At 41.9% G+C, this 24610-nt stretch overlaps 1 protein-coding gene across 1 annotated transcript in view; it reads right to left on the reverse strand.

Moving 5' to 3' along the window:
• The window catches only part of LOC126176762 (uncharacterized), a 212106-nt gene extending 188089 nt beyond the window's left edge, over positions 1–24017 (reverse strand). Inside the window, exon 1 of the mRNA XM_049923930.1 lies at positions 23810–24017. Within this exon, the coding sequence (XP_049779887.1) occupies positions 23810–23965 (156 nt within the window). The 5' untranslated portion in view covers positions 23966–24017. The remainder of the gene's footprint in view (positions 1–23809) is intronic.
• Positions 24018–24610: the final 593 nt, after the last annotated feature.

Genomic DNA, 24610 nt, shown 5'->3' on the forward strand with positions numbered 1-24610 from the left:
CCTCTGTGTGGACTTGGATCTAGAATTGACTGCCTTAGGGCTGCCAGATACTAACTTACTTGTTGTTTCTGTATACTGTTCCCCAAATGGCAATTTTGGGAACTTCATCAACAAACTGGAAACCTGTCTGTGTCATCTAGTGTGCCTAGGAGCAAAAATAGCCTCATGTGGAGGTTTCAACGTCCATATTGGGGAAGTTAGTGACAAAGAGAAAGCTCTTATGAACTTAGTAAGCAGCTATGGATTATTTGTGGGAAATTATCTACCAACAAGAGGAGATGTCTGTCTCAATACACTTGTCACAAAACTAATATTGTTGGGACTACAAAGTAAGTGTGGTTGGCCCTATGCTTACAGATCACAGTGCAGTAATCATGAAGCTATGGAAAAACTCAGTAAGTTCTCAACAAATTCCTAACTGGCATTCAAATTATGTCTTCAGAAGCAGGGTTATTACATAGGAAAATATATGTGATTTCAAAACAGCAGTGTCTTCTACAGATTGTCATCAAATGTGTGAAGAACTGGCACCAAATATTCTGTTCCATTCCATGATCCAGACTCTTAAAGCCAAGTTTGATGAAAGTTTTCACTAATACCTAAGAAATATCCAATTAACAAATCAAAATACACACAGAAATCTGTCAAAGTAAGGAGTTAGTGTACCTCTAGATTAGATAAAATCAAACTACTAAACAATAAAGTCAGAGCCATTGAAGATATTGGCATCAAGGACAGGCTACACTGCAATTACCTACAGACCAAAAGGATGTACAGAAAAGAAGTAGAGAATGCAAATAAGGAAAGCAATGCCAGATTAACTGAAACAGCCCACAGTCCTCCAAGGCAGCATGGGATCTGATTAATGAACACTGGCAAAAGTCCATCTCTTGCTATAATTCTTGCAAACCAAATAAATTTAATGAATATTTTATAAACATAGCAGAAAGCACAGTAGGTGAAATTCCTGACTTCATAACAGATCCGCGCTAGCTGTGAAATTTGGAAATAAATGCAGCATGGTAAAGTGAAAGAGAGTGTATCCAAAACACAATAAAAATAGAAAAGACTTCAAACATTCAGGGAGCCCTGATAACTTACGGCATGTCCTGTAATACATTAAAAACTATAATCTGCAAAACTGCTCAATCACTGTCAGTAGTAAGAAATAAATGCATCCATACCAGGGAATTACCAGACTTCCTGAAAGTAGTATGCACAGTTCCAGTTTACAAAAAAGGTAATCCACATGAAGTGTCAAGTTACAGGCCTATATCTACATTACCAGTGTTAGCTAAGGTGATGGAGTTCATAATGAAAGATCAACTGTTAAGTTATTTTGAGGAAAATATCTTTTATTATACACAGCATGACTTACAGAAGGACGAGTCAACTACAACAGCCGGCCGGAGTGGCCGTGCAGTTCTAGGCGCTACAGTCTGGAACCGAGCGACCGCTACGGTCACAAGTTTGAATCCTGCCTCGGGCATGGATGTGTGTGATGTCCTTAGGTTAGTTAGGTTTAATTAGTTCTAAGTTCTAGGTGACTGATGACCTCAGAAGTGAAGTCACATAGTGCTCAGAGCCATTTTTGAACTACAACAAAAGTACTTGAAAGGATCTATAGTGCTGGTGCTTTGTGACCTTAGTAAGGCATTTGATTGTATCCCGCATGAGGCCCTACTCACCAAGTTAAAATCACACGGTATTGGGGGAGCTATTCTACAAACTCTCAAATCCTATCTAAATAACAGACAACAGATTGTATCAATGTATCTAGTTCTTAAATATATGTTTTATAATACCCACTTTAATATCATAGGTTAAATTACAATTTTTTATTAATTTTAATGTGTTAATATTATTGTGATTTCGTAGACTTTCCCGGCGTAATAACTTCCAATATTCTTCATGGGTTTACAGTCAGATCATGTCATCGTCCAGACACAATATTTCAGCGGACCAGCTGGCCGCCATCTTCAGGTGAGTTAAGTGCACTGCCTCGCTGGAAGTGAATTCCAGCCACAACGATGGAAACCTTTACACACCATGAACAGAGCACCGTGCGTGCGTGAGATGATGGGCAATGCCTCCTGGCACTGACTTGCTCTTCAGTTTGGTCCACCACACGAGCCAATAGAGGATACTTTTGAAGCTGTTGCTTATTTACCCTTTGCGGGAAGTATATCATCCAAAATTTCAAGAATTTTAAGAAAACTTAATATTAAAAGTCTTTTTACTCCGGCGGCCTAGACTAGAGCCCTTCTTGGCTCAGTTAAAGATAATTAGGGCTTGAGGAGGCCCAGGGTTTATGAAATTCCGTGTCGCTGTGGAAAGAAGTATATTGGTCAAACTATTCGAACTATTCGGGACTGGTGCGTGGAACATCATCGGCACACTCGGTTGTTCCAGCCTGAGAAGTCGGCAGTGGCGGAACATTGTCTTAACGAAGGACACAGGATGATGTATGACAAGAAACAATTGATCTCTCCTGCTTCTCGTTATTGGGAATGTGTTCTTAAAGAATCAACTGAAATTAGATTATCCAGTAATATTATTAACAGGGATAAAGGTTTTCCTCTAAGTAAGATATGGAATCCGTTTTGTCTGACATTAAACAAAAACCGTCTTCTTTTCGATCATTGGATTCTTCCAACTAGTGCTGCTGCTATTTATCATTTCTGCCGTCTTCTCCCACTGGCACTCTGCGTGTCTACTTGCCACCAGGAGGCACTGCCCATCATCTCACGCACGCGCGGTGCTCTGTCCGTGGTGTATAAAGGTTTCTGTCGTTGAGGCTGAAATTCTCTTCCGGCGAGGCAGTGCACTAACATTAACTCACCTGAAGATGGCGGCCAGCTGGGCCGCTGAAATATTGTGTCTGGACGACGACATGATCTGCCTGCAAACCTGTGAAGAATATCAGCGGTAATATTATTGTAAAATTGTCCGGTCATGGCTGGTGAATGACAAAGAACTGGTAATAATGGTAATTGTAGTAGCCACCAGAAAGATCGCGGGAGGCGCACATTGGCACGGCGCGTCACGGACGGTAGTTGCCGCCAGTAGAGTCCCGTCCACCAGAGGGCACGCGAGAATTCGGACGTGACCTCTGCCGGCGTAACAACAACAACAACTCCGGCAGGACAGGCCGTGCGCAGTCAGTCAACATCGGGCATGCCTAGGACACAGTCCCGGTCTACGCTAAGCGAAGTGCGACGTAACGTGAACAGTGTTACTACAGTAATAGTACATTTCTTTTGTAAATTGTCTTCTGTTGTTTTCAGTATATTTTGGGACACCTCGTGGAAAATGTATCCTTAGCTTCATTTGTTGATTCAAGGTCATGGATGGTAATGTGTAGTACTGTTACACTTTCGCAACGCATACTGCACTACTGCACTTTCTACACTGTTTTTGATAGGTCTATACAAAATCCTAAATTTAGATATTAAAAAATCAAAAGAAAATTCTATTGCCATTCTTGCCAACCAATAGTTCTCTCTCTCTCTTTAGCATCATCTAAAATCTTTGTCTTTTCTGGAAGAGATCTCATTAAATATCCCTTTAAAGTATACGTTATATCCTCTAGAAAAACACACAAACACTTGATAATGGATCCTGGCGTAAATTTTACTTAGGGTTTCTTAGTCTTCCCATTTCTGTTGCATGACACAAGGATCAGTCATCAAAAACAACGGCAGCGTTTTCTTCCCCATAGAAGCCTACATTCACTATAATAAATCTATAATTTACATCAGTGGCTTTTTTAATGTAAATGTTTCCCATCAATAATTCCAAGGCAATAAGAGAATTCCCATCTAACCCAAAAACATTGTGCTGTTTTTTTTTGTTTTTTTTTTATTTTTTTTCTGTTGGCTTGGGCATGTGCTTTGTTAACAAGCTTGTCATCTAGCTTTAGTCCGCAGCTCTTGGTCGTGCGGTAGCGTTCTCGCTTCTCGCGCCCGGGTTCCCAGGTTCGATTCCCGGTGGGGTCGGTCAGGGATTTTCTCTGCCTTATGATGACTGGGTGTTGTGTGATGTCCTCTGTTTCACAGAGGAAGACCACACTGCAGTTCCTTCTCTAAATCCTCGCACAAACGAAAAAATGGTTGACATCGAAATAAATGTCCAAGGAATAGAAAAGAAACTGGAATCACTCAACAGAGGGAAGTCTACTGGACCTGACGGGATACCAGTTCGATTCTACACAGAGTATGTGAAAGAATTTGCCCGCCTTCTAACAGCCGTGTACCGCCAGTCTCTAGAGAAACGGAAGTTTCCAAATGAATGGAAAAGAGCACAGGTAGTCCCAGTCTTCAAGAAGGGTCATCGAGCAGATGCGCAAAACTATAGACCTATATCTCTGACGTTGATCTGTTGTAGAATTTTAGAACATGATTTTTGCTCACGTATCATGTCGTTTTTGGAAACCCAGAATCTACTCTGTAGGAATCAACATGGATTCCGGAAACAGCGATCGTGTGAGACCCAACTCAATTTATTTGTTCATGAGACTCAGAAAATATTAGATACAGGCTCCCAGGTAGATGCTACTTTCCTTGACTTCCGGAAGGCGTTCGATACAGTTCCGCACTGTCGCCTGATAAACAAAGTAAGAACCTACGGAATATCAGACCAGCTGTGTGGCTGGATTTGAAGAGTTTTTAGCAAACAGAACACAGCATGTTGTTCTCAATGGAGAGAAGTCTACAGACGTTAAAGTAACCTCTGGCATGCCACAGGGGAGTGTTATGGGACCATTGCTTTTCACAATATATATAAATGACCTAGTAGATAGTGTCGGAATTTCCATGCAGCTTTTCGCAGATGATGCTGTAGTATACAGAGAAGTTGCAGCATTAGAAAATTGTAGCGAAATGCAGGAAGATCTTCAGGGATAGGCACTTGGTGCAGGGAGTGGCAACTGACCCTTAACATAGACAAATATAATGTATTGCGAATACATAGAAAGAAGGATCCTTTATTGTATGATTATATGATAGCGGAACAAACACTGGTAGCAGCTACTTCTGTAAAATATCTGGGAGTATGCGTGCGGAACGATTTGAAGTGGAATGATCATATAAAATTAATTGCTGGTAAGGCGGGTGCCAGATTGAGACTCATTTGGAGAGTCCTTCGAAAATGTAGTCCATCAAAAAAGGAGGTGGCTTACAAAACACTCGTTCGACCTATACTTGAGTATTGCTCATCAGTGTGGGATCTGTACCAGGTCGGGTTGACAGAGGAGATAGAGAAGATCCAAAGAAGAGCGGCGCGTTTCGTCACAGGGTTATTTGGTAACCGTGATAGCGTTACGGAGATGTTTAGCAAACTCAAGTGGCAGACTCTACAAGAGGGGCACTCTGCATCGCGGTGTAGCTTGCTCGCCAGGTTTCGAGAGGGTGCGTTTCTGGATGAGGTATCGAATATATTGCTTCCCCCTACTTATACCTCCCGAGGAGATCACGAATGTAAAATTAGAGAGATTCGAGCGCGCACGGAGTCTTTCAGACAGTCGTTCTTCCCACGAACCATACGCGACTGTAACAGAAAAGGGAGGTAATGACAGTGGCACGTAAAGTGCCCTCTGCCACACACCGTTGGGTGGCTTGCAGAGTATAAATGTAAATATAAATGTAGGTTAGTTAGGTTTAAGTGGTTCTAAGTTCTAGGGGACTGATGACCATAGATGTTAAGTCCCATAGTGCTCGGAGCCATTTCATTTAGCTTTACATACTTTTACAACAGCATGACGGCTGATACCAGTACATAAGAAAAACAAGTTTTTCGATTTTCTTGCTGCAAAAAAAAAAAAAAAAAAAAAAAAAAAAAAAAAACCAAGTGTTAATGAAACAAAACTACATCAACTCGTGAAGTCAATTTTTTGATACAGATTCTCGTTTTCTTTTTAAAAAATAAAAAACACTTTCGTGCATTTTCTTCACTATACAATACTTCTCATTCGGTTTTGTATAGGGTAATTGGTACAAAATTTGATTTTTGCATAGCTTATAGTTTCACATGACAGCTTCATGGTGAAGTGTCTATTTTTTTCGATATTAGTCACACTTATTGTGATACTTAATTTCTAAGTAATCTATTGCATAAAATTTAAAGGGCTTACAGTGAAAAATGTGGTCACTGGCTACGGTTGGCTCATTTTAGGTGATACATTGCTAGCACATGCAAATAGTTTTTGAAGCTGAAACGAAAAACGTATCTCACTGCAATACTGAGCAATAAAAAGTTGAACCATTTTATCTGAGTGTGCTGGAAACGTGAGCGCACTGCCTGAGCCCCTCATGTTCAAGTTCCCTGCAGCTCACAATCAGTCATGAACTGTTAACGTAAGTATACGTGTTATTCCATATCAGTACATATACCCAATCAGAACAGTACTTTCGTTATGAACAGACGAAAGACATTTTTAATGGAAAACGTGCATCATAAGTATCAAATACTTAAGAAACAATATTTACAATAAAGGAGTGAAACTAATAATATGTAAGAGCTGTGTTACAAAAGTAACGAGACTAAAAACACCGCGAGCGACCTGGCAATGCTGTGTTGTTCTTCTTGTGTAGGCTGATGTTTTCAACCCTCCCAGATGCTCAGTCCGAGTTTCAGCTTCGTCCAGCCAACACACGATTTTTGAGAGCTCCATCAGTGAAGTTGTGTTTTTGTTGTGTGTTTTGAAAATGGAACAGCGGAATTTAGAGCAACGTTATGCTATCAAGTTCTATGTTAAACTTGGGGAATCCGCGAATATGACCTTCAAAGTTGAAACAGGCCTACGGGGAACATTCCTTATCAGGACCTCAGGCTTTTCGCTGGTATAAATTACTTTTGGAAAACCGAGAACAATTGAAGATGAACCTCTCTCAGGGAGATCTTCCACTTCAAAAACAGACGAAAACATCGAACATGTGCGCGCTCTTGTGAGATCAGACCGACGTTTAACAATAAGGATGATTGATGGATGACCTGTAAAACCTCACGACTGAGCAGAACGACAATCGAAGACACATGTGCGTTGATCTTCTTGCGAATAGTTCGGCTCAGTAGTGTGATCACAGATGATGAATCCTGGAGTTTTGAATACGATCTTGAGAAATAGCAGCAAAGTAAGGAGTGACACACTGAGTCATCTCCTTGATTGAAAAAAAGCTCGAACGATGAAATCTAAGATCAAAACAATACTGATTTGTTTGTTTGCGTGACCATCTTCCGCAGCAGCTGTTAAAATTGTTACTATAGGTTATTCATCTTGAGCTGACAGCACACTGCAGAACCGAACCATTCGTGGTCATTGCCAATTTTCTCAACAAGATCAATGCACATGTGTCCTTAGAAAATGCAGTCAGCTCATGACGGATAACCTATAGTAACGATGCTGATTTGCTTTTTTGGCATTATGGATATCGCGCATAAGGAATTCGTTCTTACAGGACAAACTATCAACCAAGTATTTTACAAAGATGTTATCTAAAGGCTCGAGAAAAGGCTAAATTGGGAAATACTGCAGACAAGTGGATGCTGCATCATCACAACACCTCATGTCACACATCCACTTCCATCACGGAATTTTTGACCTCAAAAGGCATTGTTGTTATTCCACAGCCCCCCTATTCACCTGATTTCAGTCCTTGCGATTTTTTTTCTTTTTCCAGAATCGAAAAATGTCTTAAAATGGAACTACTTTGAAGCGGACAATATTGTTGTTTGAAAAAAAAAATCTTAGTATTTTTCTCGCACACCTCGTACAAGGAAAATTTCACGATTTGTATGAAAAATCAAATTAATGTCAACATTTGCTATGTAAGGAATAAGCTCAGTGGTTACTTGCGACGTTTGGCTATATCGTGGACGATATAAAACCTGTTTTGCAATTGAGTTCAACTAACACAGTTCCGCCAACTCACCTGTAGTTTCGTAATTTAAAAATGGGTGTTTCCACAATCGTTGTACAAGTTTGTAAAACTGGATGGACAACATTGAAACAATGCACGTGCCCAAGCCAACTGAAGATGACTTTAAAAAACAGCACAATGCTTTTGGGACGTTTGGCAATTCCCTAACTTGTCTGGATGTATGGATGGGAAACACATCCACATTGAAAAAGCCACTAAATCTGGTTCCATGTGTTACTGCTACATATCTTTCTTTCCGACTGTAATATTAAAAGTCAATAACATAAATTATAGAATTGTTACCGGTACAGCGAATGTAGGCTTCTTCGACAAAGAGAATGATGCAGCTGTTTCTGACGATTGCTCCTTCCGCCATGCAGCAGAAATGGGAAGACTAAAAACCCACAAAGAAGAACCGTTTCTGCCAGGATCCACTTTCAAGTGTCCATAAGTTTTCGCAGGGGATGTACCATTTACTTCAAAGGGAGTTTTTAGTGAGGCCTTTTCCAGAAAGGACAAACACTGTAGGTGACGCTAAAGGTAGATACAACTATCGGTTATCTCAAACACGAAAGATGACGGAATGTTCTTTCGGCTCTATAACATCTAAATTTAGAATTTTGCATAGACCTATCGAAACCAGTGTAGAAAATGCAGTACGCACTGTGAAAGCGTAACTCTATTACGCAACATCATCCATGATGTCGAATCAATAAATGAGACTAAAGCTGCGTTTTCCAGGATGTGTACCGAAACGTACCAAAAACAGCATAAGACAATTTACAAAAGAGATATAAAGCTTCATTGCGTGCAGCTATGAATATAAGGGAACATATTAATTATATTTTGAACAACATGCTACACAAAGAATGTAAAACATGCTGCTTAATAAATGTGTTGTATATGTGTTCTCGTATTGCTAGTACCAATTTTTTTGGCAACTTCCTTCCATTCAGAGTACGAGGGGTTGGGTTGTTTGGGGGAAGAGACCAAACAACGAGGTCATCGGTCTCATCGGATTAGGGAAGGACGGGGAAGGAAGTCGGCCGTGCCCTTTCAAAGGAACCCTCCCGGCATTTGCCTGGAGCGATTTAGGGAAATCACGGAAAACCTAAATCAGGATGGCCGGACGCAGGATTAAACCATCGTCCTCCCGAATGCGAGTCCAGTGTGCTAACCACTGCGCCACCTCGCTCGGTCACAGTACGATATTAAACTAGTATTAGCATCTTTATTTGTCTCATCCCTCAGAACACAACGTTCTTGAACAGCGGCGATCAAAATTTCAAGCGCTGTTTGTTGAAATTCTAACTGCAAATCGCGTCTACTTCGTGTAATAATAACAAACCGACTGATGGCGTCCGCTTCGCCGCATCGTGTGAAGCTCGATGCCCCGCTCACTTACGACAATTTGCGCGGTCGCCACTCCGCTGGGCGTTCGCAACATTTCGCTAACGTTGTAATCGCTCGTTCATCAGTGTCCAGAGATTTTTCCGTGAACGCTGCGCACATACATATATGTGAGCGGTTTTTGGGAGGCTTAATAAAACCAGAAGCTACAGCCATAGACGACTGCTGGGCGTCTCTAGTCATGTGCAGGTTCCGTTTACGACTTGAAGTTTAAGTCATGGCTCATGCGCCATTCCTTCGTCTCTGAGGTAGTCCGAATACGTATTCCTATCAAAGTCCATTGTTCAATGCCGGGTCGTCATATTGTCGTGTTCCTCCTCCGACTGCCAGGTCATCATCAAGTTCCACCGAAAAGCGATCTATCGACTTCCGAGCAGACAACGAGGCAACCACGACCGCTCGCACTCGAATGTCCGGCTGTCGCGACGTCACTCTCTTACGATTCCCCATTCTCCTCTCCTCCATTCATTGCGTCAAGTGCCTCCACAGTCATTCAGTCTCGCGGAGGGTAGTGATCATATTGTTTTGGCTCATTGGTGTAGGTGCGTAAGAAACTTTAACCTGTCAAAATGACAATTTCTGCGTCTTTAGGTATACAAAGAGCAACAAAAGCAATAGATATGAAACTTCCTGATAAATTAAAACTGTGTGCCGACTAGGGCTCGAACCAGCGACTTTGCCTTTCCGCAACATATTTATGCTCTAACGATTGAGCTATCCAAGCATGCCTCATGGCCTGCCTCAACAAGGCCAGATCGAGAACATTTTTCAACATAAGCGACTCAATCACTTGGCACCCTTCTTCCCCCGTACGACCTTTTTTCCCTCGCACGCTTTCACCCACATCAGTTTTCGCTACTAATTACGATACGCATTGTATTGAAAATCCAGCCCTGGCCTCCACATAAGTCCTTCTGCGTACGAGGTGTGATCATAAAGTAACGGGAATTTTGTTTCAAGAATCTTTATTTGTTCATCAATCTCAACTTTGTCCCCTTCAAAGAAATCCCCCTCAGGTACAATACACTGGCGCCAGCGCAATCTCCTATCTTGGAAACACTTCTGGAACTCACTTTTCTATATGGTGTTCATTTCCTTCAGTGGTTCTGTTTTTATCTCATCAGTGGTGGCAAAACGAAGTCCTTTCATGATTCTCTTCAGCCTTGGGAGTAGAAAGGGGTCGCAGGGAGCCAATCCGGCGACTACGATAGCTCAGGCAAGATAATGGTTTTCTTTTCTGTCAAAAATTCACGAACAAGCGTTGAGTGTGGGCGGGAGAATTACCGTGATACAGTTTCCACGAGTGGTTTTGCGACAATTCCAGTTTTTTCTTCGAATTGCTTCATGCAAACGGCACTTACCTTCCAAGCAGTATTCCTTATTGACCGTACGCTCATAAGGCGGGAACTCATGATGCACTATACCATTGTAATCGATGAAAACAGTGAGAACAACCTTCACATGTGATGGAACTTTGCGAGTATTTTTCTGTCTTGGCTCTTCAGGCAGTTTCCACTGGCACGGATGGCCCGTGGTTTCGACGTCATATACCTATGTTCCGTCACCTGTTATGACCTATTTCTGAAGTTCTGGATCGGGGCGAGTTCATTCGGCAATTCCTGGGCGATGCCTAAGCGACGTAGTTTTTGGTCGAAATTCAACAATTTCACAACAAACTTTGCTGCTACACGTTTTATGCCCAAAACATCCGAAAAATAACTTGGCATGAACCAAAGGATACGCCGACATCATCAGCTACCTCTCTTACGGTAATGTGGCGATTTTCCAGAACCATTTTCTTTACTTCCACGTTGTCGCCCAGGGCGGTCGTTGTCTGCTCAACCCTCTTTGAAATGTTTATACGACTTGTAATCTCTTGTCTTACTCATAGCAGATTCGCCAAAAGCCACAGTCAAAATTTTGTATGCGATGCAGCACTTAATTCTGTTTTTAAAGGAAACTTTAATGCGGATTCTTTGATCCATCTTTTTTGGAAGCAAAAAGTCGCCGAGCACTCGAAAACACGCAAAACCTTTTCGACTGTCAACAATAAACTAAATATTCAAAACAGCTGAAAACGCAAACATGCATCGGGAACCTGTGAACGAACTAGTTTTAAAAAATTGAAAATCGGATGTGGAAAGCCCGTGAAATTAAAAAAAATCCCGTTACTTTTTGATCGCACCCCGCACCTTTCGGAAGAAAGGATACTGCGGAGACAGCTTTATTTCCAAAAGGTATGCAAGAGAACTTCTGTGAAGTTGGCAGAAGTATAATTGGGAGGGCAGCTCGTCCATGACGCTTGGATAGCTCAGGTTCGAGTCAAAGTTCGATGCACAGTTTTAACCTGGCAAGAAGTTTCAAATAGCGCACTTCGCGCCGTAGAGTGAAAATTTATTCTTTATTACATGCCAATAATGTCTACAATGCACTCGCACAGAGTGACAATGCTTTGCGAAAAAAAATTATACGTGTGCGCAGTTTGGGTTCGCGCCATATATTTTTCACGAATACGTCTGAATAAAATAAAACCGTAACGAGTGCTTCGTTATGCGCGTTCATGAACGACATGTTATCGTCGGTTGACAACACGTCGATAATACGTGGTCGCAATACACACTCGTCTGGCACTGTTACATTGACATCTATGTCTATACTATCATTATTCCCTGTATTTCCTTCCAGTGACGGCTACACATGAACGTAGATCTTTTTGACTGTCTCTGGCTGCTGTATGCCCGATGGACCAGATACGTAACGATTTGCGCTATATCTTTCATTTCCTTTTCGACGCTGCCGCAGCTCTCGCATTCGCACAGCACTGGACTTTTAAGGTTTTTGGATTTCTTTCGACGTGAGATTTCCTAAGACTTGCATTTCCTATAATTCCAATTATACTTACGAGTCGTCTCGGTCGTTATTTTGTAATTTTCAGTTTAATACGTTTCACTTATATTCCGGTCTGCATTTTTATTGTCTGATTTGGGTCTAGTAGTGCTCCGCAAGCTCCTCAAAATGACACCCAAATCAATGTCGTAAGTAAACATGTTTCCACGCTACACTAATATAACTTTACACAAAACTGTTTCGTAACAATCACACCAACGCGCCTGTATTTATAGGACACTGGAACGATGACATCACAGGCAAACCAAATACTGCCTGGCAAACAATTACAGTCATGATCCATCTTTTGTGGGTACAGCCACTGCTTACGCATTATTAGGCAACAAATTTCACACGACGGAAATCTGACAATACCACCTCAAGCAGCAGTTGAATGTCAAATTCATTCAGCGCCACAGCAGACGCCAAACCAGACGCAATAATAATAACTAAAGACAGTGCTGAACAGCATCAAAACGAAGCACAGAAACTGCCACCCGTCTTTGTGCGATACTCAGAGACTTATAAGACGTTCTGTAATTGGCTGAAAGAAATTTGCACTCATCTGTTCATCTGCACACCGCTCCAATGAAGAAATGCGGTTGAACACATCTGAATTATTCTCACTTAGAGGCAAAAGGGTTCAGGCAGTAAAAAAAAAAAGTACAAAGGCTCAGTGCCCTTTACCCATTGATCAGCGTGAACTCTGGGCTTTCGGACAGTCTAGGACATACTATTCATACAATTAATGGTTTGCCTGTGGATGTTCTGCCCAGTTGTTCTTATCATTTTATGGAGTCGAGACAGCAAAACTCGCAGCACTTGAAGAGCATGGTGGGTCAACCGTCGAAATATTATGCATAAAAAAAAGAAAGAACTCGGCAGAACAAAAATGGTTCAAATGGCTCTGAGCACTATGGGACTTAACATCTATGGTCATCAGTCCCCTAGAACTTAGAACTACTTAAACCTAACTAACCTAAGAACATCACACAACACCCAGTCATCACGAGGCAGGGAAAATCCCTGACCCCGCCGGGAACACCTGGAAACTCACCATTAATCAATCACATCGAGAACGCTGAGAAACCTTATTTATAGAATGTTTATACGACTGGTAATGGACTACACCAATGTATTATGGGGATGAAATGAAATAAAAGTTCTGACACAGACTGCGGTTGGGCACTGAAATGAATTCATTGACAACAAGTGAAAATTTGTGCTCGCCCGGCACTCGAACCCGAGCTTCCCGCTTTATATGTGCAGTCGACTTATCTCTTCGATTAACTGAGCACGCATTCCATCTGACCCAAGTCCCACTTGTCGTACACTACTCACGTAGCTTCCCGTGTCGACCACACTCATTGCTCGCTGCATCACGCTGGATTCCCGTAAAAGTTCAGGAGAGAGAGTGCATCCGCACTGAAATGATATTAATGGCCATGAAGCTGTGCGTATTTTATGTGTGTGTGTTGTCCGTTCTTTTGGGCATGTCCAAAAGAACAGACACAATACACACATAAGTAATATGAGGAAAACCCGCCCGGCTAGCCGTGCGATCAAACGCACTGTTTCCCGAGCGGGAAGGCGTACCGGTCCCCGGCACGGATCCGCCCGACGGATTAGCGTCGAGGTCCGGTGTGCCGGCCAGTCTGGATGGTTTTTAAGGCGGTTTTCCATCTGCCTCGGCGAATGCGGGCTGGTTCCCCTTATTTGGCCTCAGTTACACTCTGTCGGCGATTGCTGCGCAAACACTGTCTCCACACACGCTCCACATACACCACCCAAACATTTGGGGTTAGACTTGTCTGGTGTGAGACGTTTTCAGAGGGGTTCACTGGGGGCCGAACCGCACAATAACCCTGGGATCGGTGTGGGGCGGCGGTGGGGTGAGTGGACTGCTGTAGCCTGTTGTGGGGTTGTGAACCACTGAGGGCTACGGCGAGGACGAAGCCTATCTGTCGTTTCTAGGTCCCCAGTTCAGTGCAATACAATGTGGGTAAAAGTGGCTGCACCACATCTGAACGAGTTACAAACTCTGTAGGATGTAAGGATGTACCACATGCCTGTGAATTTTTCATCACAATAGCTACACGGAGAATGGAGAATCACCAATCTTGGAAAGGTCCAAGAAACAAGTGGACAGCCTTTATAGGAAACCCTGAAGATCTGACAACCCATTAATAAAACAATTACGGTGGACAAACGACATCAGTTCCCCTATTAGACAAATTTCAATGCTAGGCAAAGCAGGTAACAAAACCAAATATAAAAAAAAAACAATGAGGACGGAAAGCTAAACCCATCCTTATACTAACAGTGATTCTAACAGGCAATGCCTAACAGAAAATTCTGCACAGTAATGTTACATGTTAACGAGAAGATTGTGACCATGTGGGAAATGACTCGACCGATGATAAAGGCCTGCAGATAGAAACAGCTTTGATAAAGGGCAGGCTGTCATGGCCTGGCGCTTTGGAACAAGCAACTAGGAAATGGCGTAACTGGGCGACTGTTCATGTGCTACTGTCGTGAGCATATATGGAAAGTGATTGGAGAATGGTAACACTGCGTATCCGGAATTAATATCCACTGTGCAGCGGGGTGTGGGCTGATTTGAAACTTTCTGGCAGAATAAAACTGTGTGCCGGACTGGGACCCGAACCTGCAACCTTCGCCTTTCGCAGGCAGATGTCCTACCGACTGAGCTATCCAAGCACGACCCACTCACGACCTGCCCTAATAGTTTTGCGAGTAGGCGACAAGATGCCTCATCACAGGAAGTAGAGGTCAGAGGCTTGCCCACTGTGTAAAGCAGGACAGATGGCGATCTGAGATACACCTAGCAACAGAGTACATTGCTGATGTAGTCACAAATCAGTATTACGCTTGACTTGATTTTCTTGGGTGACAATGTGTGACTGCATCGAACAGCACAGATGGAGGAGCACTCGAAAAGAGAGGATATTCGGAGAATGAAAAGGCCTGGCAATTTCCCTAACTTAAATCTCGTCGGTCATGTGTGAGATGCAATGGAGAGACATATTTAAGCTCGTCCACATGCGCCAACGAGCGTCCAGCAATTGTGAACCGTGCTGACGGAGGAATGGCATGGAACTGTACGCCAAAGAACGGTGGTTAACCTGCTAGTCAAAGTGCAGCTGTGCCATCACGGACATAACGCCATGCGCGCTCTGTTAGCTCTGTAGTTTTTCTCACACGATTTTACAGGAACTGTCCATAAAAAATTAAATTTTACGTTACATAAAGCTTTATATGCCACTTCATGGTGAGGTGCCCATCATTCCGCTAATGGTCATTCTTATTGTGATATTCTATTTAAGTCATTGCGCGAAATTCGAAAAACTTTACAATGAGAAATATGGGTCGCTATGATTTTGGTTTTGGTGCATATAACTCCATATGTTGCTGCGAATGAAATTTAGCTAAGATATTGAATTTTTCCTTAGACTTGGGAGGACGTCTCTGTCCATCTCCAGTCGCGGGAAAATTGACTTAATTTAGCATGTACACTTCGACTGCATGCACTCGAGAATGAAACATTCATAACATACCTCATATCCCCTAAACGTGTCGAGATTTGGATACGAGATTTTGGCAAGTGATACCACAAAAAGAGGAGAGTAAAACTACTATGGTTAACATAGGAACTTTCTTATCTAATTCTGCTGCAGTGAAGTGGTGAACTTCTCCACCATAATTATCTTTTAATGTGTTGAAGATGGATTACATATATTTATAATCTATTTTAACCTGGATAAGTTCACCACTTCACTATGAATGGAAATAGGAACAGAAATATGGTACACTATTTTCTACGAATTATTTTCATACTTCTAAGATGAAAAACAAGGAAAAAATCCTGTGGTAAGTTCCCATTCCAGTCGTTCACCATTAAAAATACGGTGGGTTACAAGATTACTCCAAAAGTTGCAACAGAATTGGCGATTTATTTTTGTCTGAATTGTTAACGATTTCTAATTCGAAGAAATTATGGAGAACGGCTACATTTTCTTGTTGACAGGTTTACTTTTGCTTTTGTGCCAAAACACAGTATAAATTGCACGAACTCACCTTTCAGTAGCTACAGCGACAGTCTTAAAACAAAGTGTCTTTTTTTAAATAAGCAACAGGCGACCACGCTGGTCAGTACCTAACAGAAAACCTCATTGTGCTTGTTTGCTGTAATATAAGAAATTTCTCGTTTATTTTCATACTAGCAAATTCTCTTTTCAATAGCGATCGAAGACTCTCAATAAATTACAGTACTGGATAGAAAAATAAAACAAAAACTGTAGCTTCTGCTACACCGCCATAGATAAGAAAGTTCCATATGTTAACCATACAGCAAAACACTCTCCTCTTTTCGTAGTATCACTTGCCAAAATCTCGTATCCATATCTCGATCAGTTTATGAGGTATGTTATGAATCTTTCGTTCTCGCGTGCATGCAGTCGAAATGTACATGCTAAATAAATTCCATTTCCTCGAGACTTGAGACAGATAGAGACGTCCTTCCAAGTTTAAAGAAAAATTCAATATCTTGGTTAAATTTCATTCATAAAACGCAAAAGTCATAGCTACCCATGTTTTTCACTGCAAATTTTCTCAGAGCGTCTTACTTCAATGAGAATATCACAATAAGAAAGACCATTATCGAAATTTTGGGCACTTCACCACGAAGGTGACATATGAAGTTACAAGTAACGTGAAAACCATTTTTTTACCGATAAGTTTCTGTAAAATCGTTTGAGAAAGGTCGCAGGCCGTGCGCTTCGACTTTCTCATTGTAACACATCGCCAACCGGCGCGCCGAAAGCAGGCAAAGGAAGTCTCGTTCACTCCGGTTCACACCGGCCGCCACGGTGCCGCGCCGGTCAGCGCCGCCCCCCAGCTGCCATTGTGTGCTGCCTCATGACAAGGGGATATTTTCCGCGAGCGATTTCCCTGAGCAGGTAGCCCGCTGTCTTTCTGTGCGCACCCTAAAGCAGGACATCCGGGTTCGAGTCCCTCTCCGGCACAAATTTTCGTTGTCGTCATTACTTTACACAGCTAACGAATGTTCGTATTTGCAACTGTGAATAATTTCTACATCTACGTGGATACTCCGCAGATCCACATTTAAGAGCCTGGCAGAGGATTCATCGAACCAGCTTCACAATATTATCTATTATTCCAATCTCGTACAGGGGAAAAAATGAACACCTACACCTTTCCTTGCGAGTTCTGATACCCCTTATTTTATTACGATGATCGTTTCTCCCTTTGTAGGTCGGCGTCAACAAAATATTTTCGCATTCGGAGGAGGAAGTTGGTGATTGAAGTTTCGAGAGAAGATCCCGCCGCAACGAAAAACGCCTTTGTTTTAATGATGTCCAGCCCAAATCCTGTATCGTTTCAGTGACACTCTTTCCCCTACTTCGCGATAGTATAAAACGTGCCATCCTTCTTTGAACTTCCTCGATGTACTACGCACAGTCAACACTATATCAGTCCTGTCTGGTAAGGATCCCACACCGTGCAGCAGTACTCTAAAAGAGGACAGACAAGCGTAGTGTAGGCAGTCTCTTTAGTAGATCTGTTACACTTTCTAAGTGTCCTACCAATAAAACGCTGTCTTTGGTTAGCCTTCCCCCCAACATTTTCAGCGCGTCCCTTCCAAAAATGTTCAAATGTTTGTGAAATCTTATGGGACTTAACTGCTAAGGTCATCAGTCCCTAAGCTTACACACTACTTAACCTAAATTATCCTAAGGACAAACACACATACCCATGCCCGAGGGAGGACTCGAACCTCCGCCGGGACCAGCCGCACATTCCATGACATCAGCGCCCTAGAGCGCTTTTTTTTTTTTTTTTTTTATCGGTGTGTTTGGTCTTTGCGGACGTCACATGACATCCGTTGAAGTTCGTTTTGTTGATCGTCCCACTCAGTTTTTTTTTATTACAGAGGCCAATCAGCACTCTGACCGAACACGCTGAGCTACCGTGCCGGCAATGAGCACTCGGCTAATCTCGCGCGGCTGTTCCTTCCAATTTAAGCTGTTCGTATTTGTAATTCCCAGCCATTTGGTTGATTTTATAGCCTTTACAGTTGACTGTTTTATCGTTTAAGGGGAGCAGGACGTCAAACGGGCCGACTTGGAGCAGGAAAGGCACCACAGGACATTTTAATTTCCAGTGTCTATACTTTTACAAACAAATTCATAAAACTTTGTCAGTATCACCAGGAAGGATTCAGGATTCACACTCATTGCAGTGGAAGTTCGAAAACATAACAAAATAAATTTTTTTTACGTGCGAAATGTCATCATTTTTTCACTTACTAATGGCTGCATTTGTTGCTATAGGTACACTTTTCTTTATAAGTTAGAGAGATTCTTCGATGAATTTTGCACATCATACATACCATAATCACAGGTGTATGAAACTCTAGAATTTATTTAATTTATGAAAAAACGAATGAACTGTTGTATTTTAAACTTCATGTTTAGGAAAAACACAAATTTTATAGTTAATTACCTCAATTTTTACCACAGTTTTTTAATAGATTTCGAAAATTCTAGAGTTTCATACACCTTTAAGTATGGCTTGTATGCTGTGCACAATTCATAGAAGGATCTCTCTTGCTTATGAAGAAAGGTGTACCTATAGCAACAAATACTGCCATTAGTAAGTGAAAAAAATGATGAGATTTCACATATAAAAAAATTATTTCGTTATGTTTTCGAACTTCCACTGCTATGAGTGTGAATTCTGAATCCTTCCTGGTCATGCTGACAAAGTTTTATGAATTTTTTTGTAAAAATATAGACCGTGGAAATTAAAATGTCCTGAGGTGCCTCTCCTGTTCCAAGTCGGTCCGTTTGACGTCCTACCCCCCTTAATCGAAGTTTAGAGGATTCCTTTTAGCACTCATGTAGATGACCTCACACTTTCCGTTATTTAGGGTCAATTTCTAATTTTTGCGCCACAGAGATATCTTTTCTAAATTGTTCTGCAATTTTTTTTTATCTTCTGATGAATTTACTAGTCGATACACGACAGCATCATCTGCAAACAACCTAACCAACCTATTCATGCATTTCATAACGGCAGTAGACGCCGCAGTGTCTATTCCTTCGGACATGCAAGCGTGTCTGAAGGAAAATTACGGCGTTCTTTTTAACAACACAGGCATTGCAAAACCGTATGTATCCACCGATATCGGGCAGCAACTTTCAATTACAATGTCCTCCCCTATATGGGAACTACATAACGTATGTGCGAGTACCGGTAGTGAGATATGGTGAGATATGGGATCTCAGCACGAGGCGGCTTGACTCAGCGCGGAAAATATCTGCTTGCTATTTAATGAGGCAGCATACAATGGCAGGTGGGTGGCCGTCGCCTTAACATCCGTGTACGACTCACGGCCAGATCCAGACTTCCATACATCGTCGTTCCTGCGTCGACTTACCCTACCGAGCATAGACTGGGGCGTCTATGTTTTCATTGCACCGGCACAGACGGACAGTCTTGCGAAGCAATTTTGAACACGTTTTCTGAAAACTGTCTTGAGCTGCTAGTTCGGCAGACCGCAATCAGTTTAGCTACAAACAGGCTAGACTTTATCGATGGCGTCAATATAGAGGCAGCGATTAGTGACCATGATGTCATAGCGATTGTAGCTGCAAAACTTAAAAAATCTTTCAGGAAGGCTAGGAGAGTGGTCCTGTTACAAAGAACAGGTAAGTAGCTTTTAGCATGTCACTTAGACAATGAATTGCAGTCATTTAGTTCCAATATGATGAACATACAGGAATTATGAACAAAGTGTAAATCTTGCTCTGGACAAGCTTCTTCACAGTAAGTGGATTAAGGACAGAAAGGACACATCGTGGTTTAGGAACGAAAATCACAAAAATTCTGAGGAAGCAATGACTGTTGCACTCGCTGTTCAAAAGACAATGTGCAAGTGACGATAAACAAAGGTTAGTATATATTAGTGTGTCTGTGGAAAAATCAATGCGCGAAGCATACAATAGATTTGGCCGAAAACGTGATAAAATTCTTCTCCTATGTAAAATTGCTAAGGCTTCCATCCACCCACTTGTCAACAAGTCTGGTGTGGCAGTTGAACATAGTGAAACGAAACCTGAATTTTTAAATTCCGCATTTAAGAAATAGTTCACACAGGAGAATATTGCAAATATGTCGTTTGATCATCCCACCAAGACCCATATGGATAGCATAGTAATAAGCATCCCTGGCGTAGAGAACCAACTGAAAGAGTTGAAAAAAAAAAAAAGTCTCCAGGTCCGGATGGAATGCCAGTTCGGTTTTACAAAGAGTACTCTACGGCACTGGCCCTTTACTTAGCTTGCGTTTATCGCCAATCTCTCGTCCAGTGCAAAGGCCCATACAATTGCAAAAATGCGCAATTGGCTCCTGTATATAAGAAAGGTAAAAGAACCGATTGGCAAAATCACAGACCAATATCGTTAATATTTGTTTTCTGCAGAATTCTGGAGTATATTCTGATTTCGAATATAATAAATTTGTTAGAGACTTGATAGCTTATGTCCACGTATCAGCATAGCCTTGGAAAGCATCGCTTGTGTGAAACTCAGCTTTCTCTTTTCTCACATGAATGAAGGGCAAGAGGCAGATTCCATATTTCTAGATTTCCGAAAAGCGTTTGGCAAGATACCCCACTGCAGGTGGACTAGGTTCCCGGACATGAGAGTGGCTCGAAGACTTCTTTAGTAATAGAATCCACTACGTTTTCCTCGGCGCCAGGTGTTCATCGGAGACAAGGGTGTCGTCAGGATTGCCTCAGGGAAGTGTGATAAGACTCCTTTTATTTTCTGTATACATAAATGATCTGGCAGACAGGGTGGGGCAGCCATCTGTGTTTTGCTGATGATGCTGTGGTGTACGGTGTCATCGTTGAGTGACAATAGGAGGATACAATGCGACTTAGACAAAATTTCTAGTTAGTGCGATGAATGGCAGCTACATCTAAATGTAGAAAAACTAAAGTTAATGCGACTGAATATGTAAAACAAACCTGTAATGTTCAGCTACAGCATTAGCAGTTTCCTGCTTGACAGTCACCACATTTAAATATCTGGTTCCAAAACGATATGAAATGAAATGAGCATTTGAGGATTGTTGTAGGGAAAGCGAACGCTCGACTTCGACTTATTGGGAGAATTTTGGGAAAGTGTGGGTCATGTGTAACGAAGACAGCATGTAGGGCGCTAGTGCGACCTATTCTTGACTACTGCTTGAGTATTTGGGATCGGTACCATCTTGCATTAAAGAAATACGTCAAAGCAATTCAAAAGCAAACCAGCAGGTTCGAACAACACTCAAGTGTTACGTAGATGTATAGGAAACTCAAATGGAAATCCTGGAAGAGAAAGCGACATTCTTTTCAAGAAACAATATTGAGGAAATTTAGAGAACAGGTGTTTGAAACTCATTGCAGAATGATTCTGCTGCCACCAACATGCATTTCGCGTACAGGCGACAAAGATAAGATACGAGAAATCAGAGCTCATATGGAAGCATACAGGTAGTCGTTTTTCTTTCGCTCTATTTGCTAGTGGAACAGAAAAGGAAATGACTAGTAGTGAGTGGTATCGTCTGCCATGCATCAAACTGTAGCTAATCAGAATTTATGTAGATGTAGACTGTAAAAATGTACAAGTCACACCAAAATCGACAATAAGGTTAACAGAAGTGAGACACAAAACTACCGTCCCTTCCTTTTTATATCCATCTATTGTAGAATCCTAGAACATATTTTGAAGTCAAACATAATGCTATATATTTCGAACAAAATGACCTCCTCCAAGTCAACCAGCGTGGACTCCACAAACATCGATCAAGCGGGAAGCCGGGAACCAATTTACGCTTTCCTCACATGCCATCCCGAAAGTCATAAATCAAGGTAATCACGTGAATGCAGTAGTTCTTGACTTCCGGAAAGCATTTTTGGGTCGGTACAGCACCAACGAATATTAGCAAAATAACGGTTATATGGGAAATCGAACAAAATTTGTGACTGGACTGAGAATTTGTCGGTAGAGAGGGCACAGCATGATACCTTGAATAAAAAGTTATCGACTGAAGCAGAAGTAACCTCAGGCGTGCGACAGGGAAGCTTTTGAGACCCTTGTCATTTATTAATGTTCTGGCACACAACCGGCTACTAAAGAGTTTCAAGAACCAGTATTAAATGGAGAATCTAGAGATATCCTTCATCCACTATGTATTCCTCCTGTAATAGAGACTGTGAAGACAAGCTTCGACTAATTACAGTACGTACAGAGGAAACGAAGCAGCAATTCTTCCCACTGTACATAAGCGTTTGGAACGAGAATAAAATCTAATATATGGTATCATTGTACTGTGCTATGGTTCTCTCTCTCACGCACTTCGCAGTGGTTTGCTATTTATGGTGAAGTAAAAAAAAATGTCAGTTGGAAGACGGTAACTACGAATCTTTGCTTTTTTTGAAAGTATTGTAAGCCTTTATTACTTAAAAATGATTATTGTTGACACAAGGGTTGGATAAAAAGTAGTGGCAACGCTGTAATAAATCATACCGGACGTTACTGAGAGGCGTTCACCGTGTTACATGCCCTAAATATAATCGCCCCGCATCTCGATCACCTTTCCCCATTCAAATGCAAGGCGTCGTACGCCGTCAGCTCGTCTATCTCCATCGACGTCTGTCAAGGATCGCCCTATGGCACTGATGGTGTCTTCTCTTGCGCTGTAGCGCGTGGCAGGAAGACGTTCCTTCACTTTGGCGAACAGGTCGTAATCGCACGAACTCATATCGGGTGAATACGGTGTACGTTCCAATATCCCCCACCCCCACGTACACAGCAGCTACTGCACCGGATTCGCCGTGTGGCAGCGTTCAAATGGCTCTGAGCACTATGGGACTTAACGTCTGTGGTCATCAGTCCCCCAGAACTTAGATCTACTTAAACCTAACTAACCTAAGGACATCACACACATCCATGCCCGAGGCAGGATTCGAACCTGCGACCGTAGCGGTCGCGTGGTTATAGAATGAAGCGCCTAGAACCGCTCGGCCATATTGGCCGGCTGTGGCATCGTGCATTGACATGGATGCAGCGCCAGAAGGTGCCGCCGCTTTCTTTTCAGTGCAGGACAAAGGTGATGTCGCAAGAAATTGCAGTAATATGCTGCAGTGACATACTGTTAGGTTACTTGAATTGTCTTCCTACACTTTCAGACACTGCATACTGCAGCTGACTCAAACACAGCCGTCGCCCATCACTGCACTACTTCAACTGCGCTGCATTCAGCGTGCATACCATTTGACGCACATCCTTCATGTTACGGCTGAGTTGCCACTATTTTTTATCCAGTCCACGTATTTGGCTGCCAGAGGATATGTATGCTGCCGACGGACTCCAGAATTTAGGGACATTTGCCACAAAAAAATTAAAATTTCGTAATAAAAATATCTGGTTATAGAACTGTTTGAAACGTAAGTTCTCGGAGTATTTAGAAATTGCCTTTAATTTTGAGTTATTTCTGCTTACCTTGCGTAGCTGATAAATGATGTAAAAAATTGCAAACTTGATGGGGTACCATTTTCCTTTCTGTTGATAAACTCCAAATATTGGTTTCGGATCTTCTTTCAGGCAGTAAAGTACAACAAAAATAATAAATATCGACAAACTGATGAGAAGAATCATTCTAACGAGAAATATGGCCCTGGCTTGAGCGTTTGGTGTCCGTCTGACAGCAGTTCTGTAGCCGAAAACTATGTTCTTTCGCCAGATAAGATAATACTGTCGTATCAGCTAAGAGGGACCACCTGTTTATCAGTCTAAGAACACCTGGTAGAATAATAGCGGCCTAACATGACGAGCAATAATTAACAGAGTTCCACGACCAGGTGTCAATCTTTGACATTTTACTTACATTTTTTCGAGCATCTACTGGAAAACTATTGATATAATCGTCAAATTTAATCGTGTTCCATATCTTTTTTCTTAATCTAAGCTTTACACACTGGTATGTTTGGAGTTGTACAGTCTATTACTCGAGGGTACTAAACATTTCATATATGTCACTTACTCAGGAAAAAAATCATTCTATTGTGACCAGACGTACAAACATTTCAGTGAATAGAACAACCTGTAGTTTGTTTAGTTAAATCACGCATATGTATCGTCCAGTTATTTGTAGTGCTGTTAGTCAGTCTATATGGAGTATTTCAAACGAGTATTTCAATTATTGACTAGAGATCTTTAAAGCGTACGTTCCGAAGACGAGTTATGGTATGTTTGAGCGGCGTTTGGATGGTTAGTACTTCATTATTGACTGGAATGTCATAA

The sequence above is a fragment of the Schistocerca cancellata genome, chromosome 3, assembly GCF_023864275.1.
Source record: "Schistocerca cancellata isolate TAMUIC-IGC-003103 chromosome 3, iqSchCanc2.1, whole genome shotgun sequence".
In the NCBI taxonomy this organism is placed as follows: Eukaryota; Metazoa; Arthropoda; class Insecta; order Orthoptera; family Acrididae; genus Schistocerca; species Schistocerca cancellata.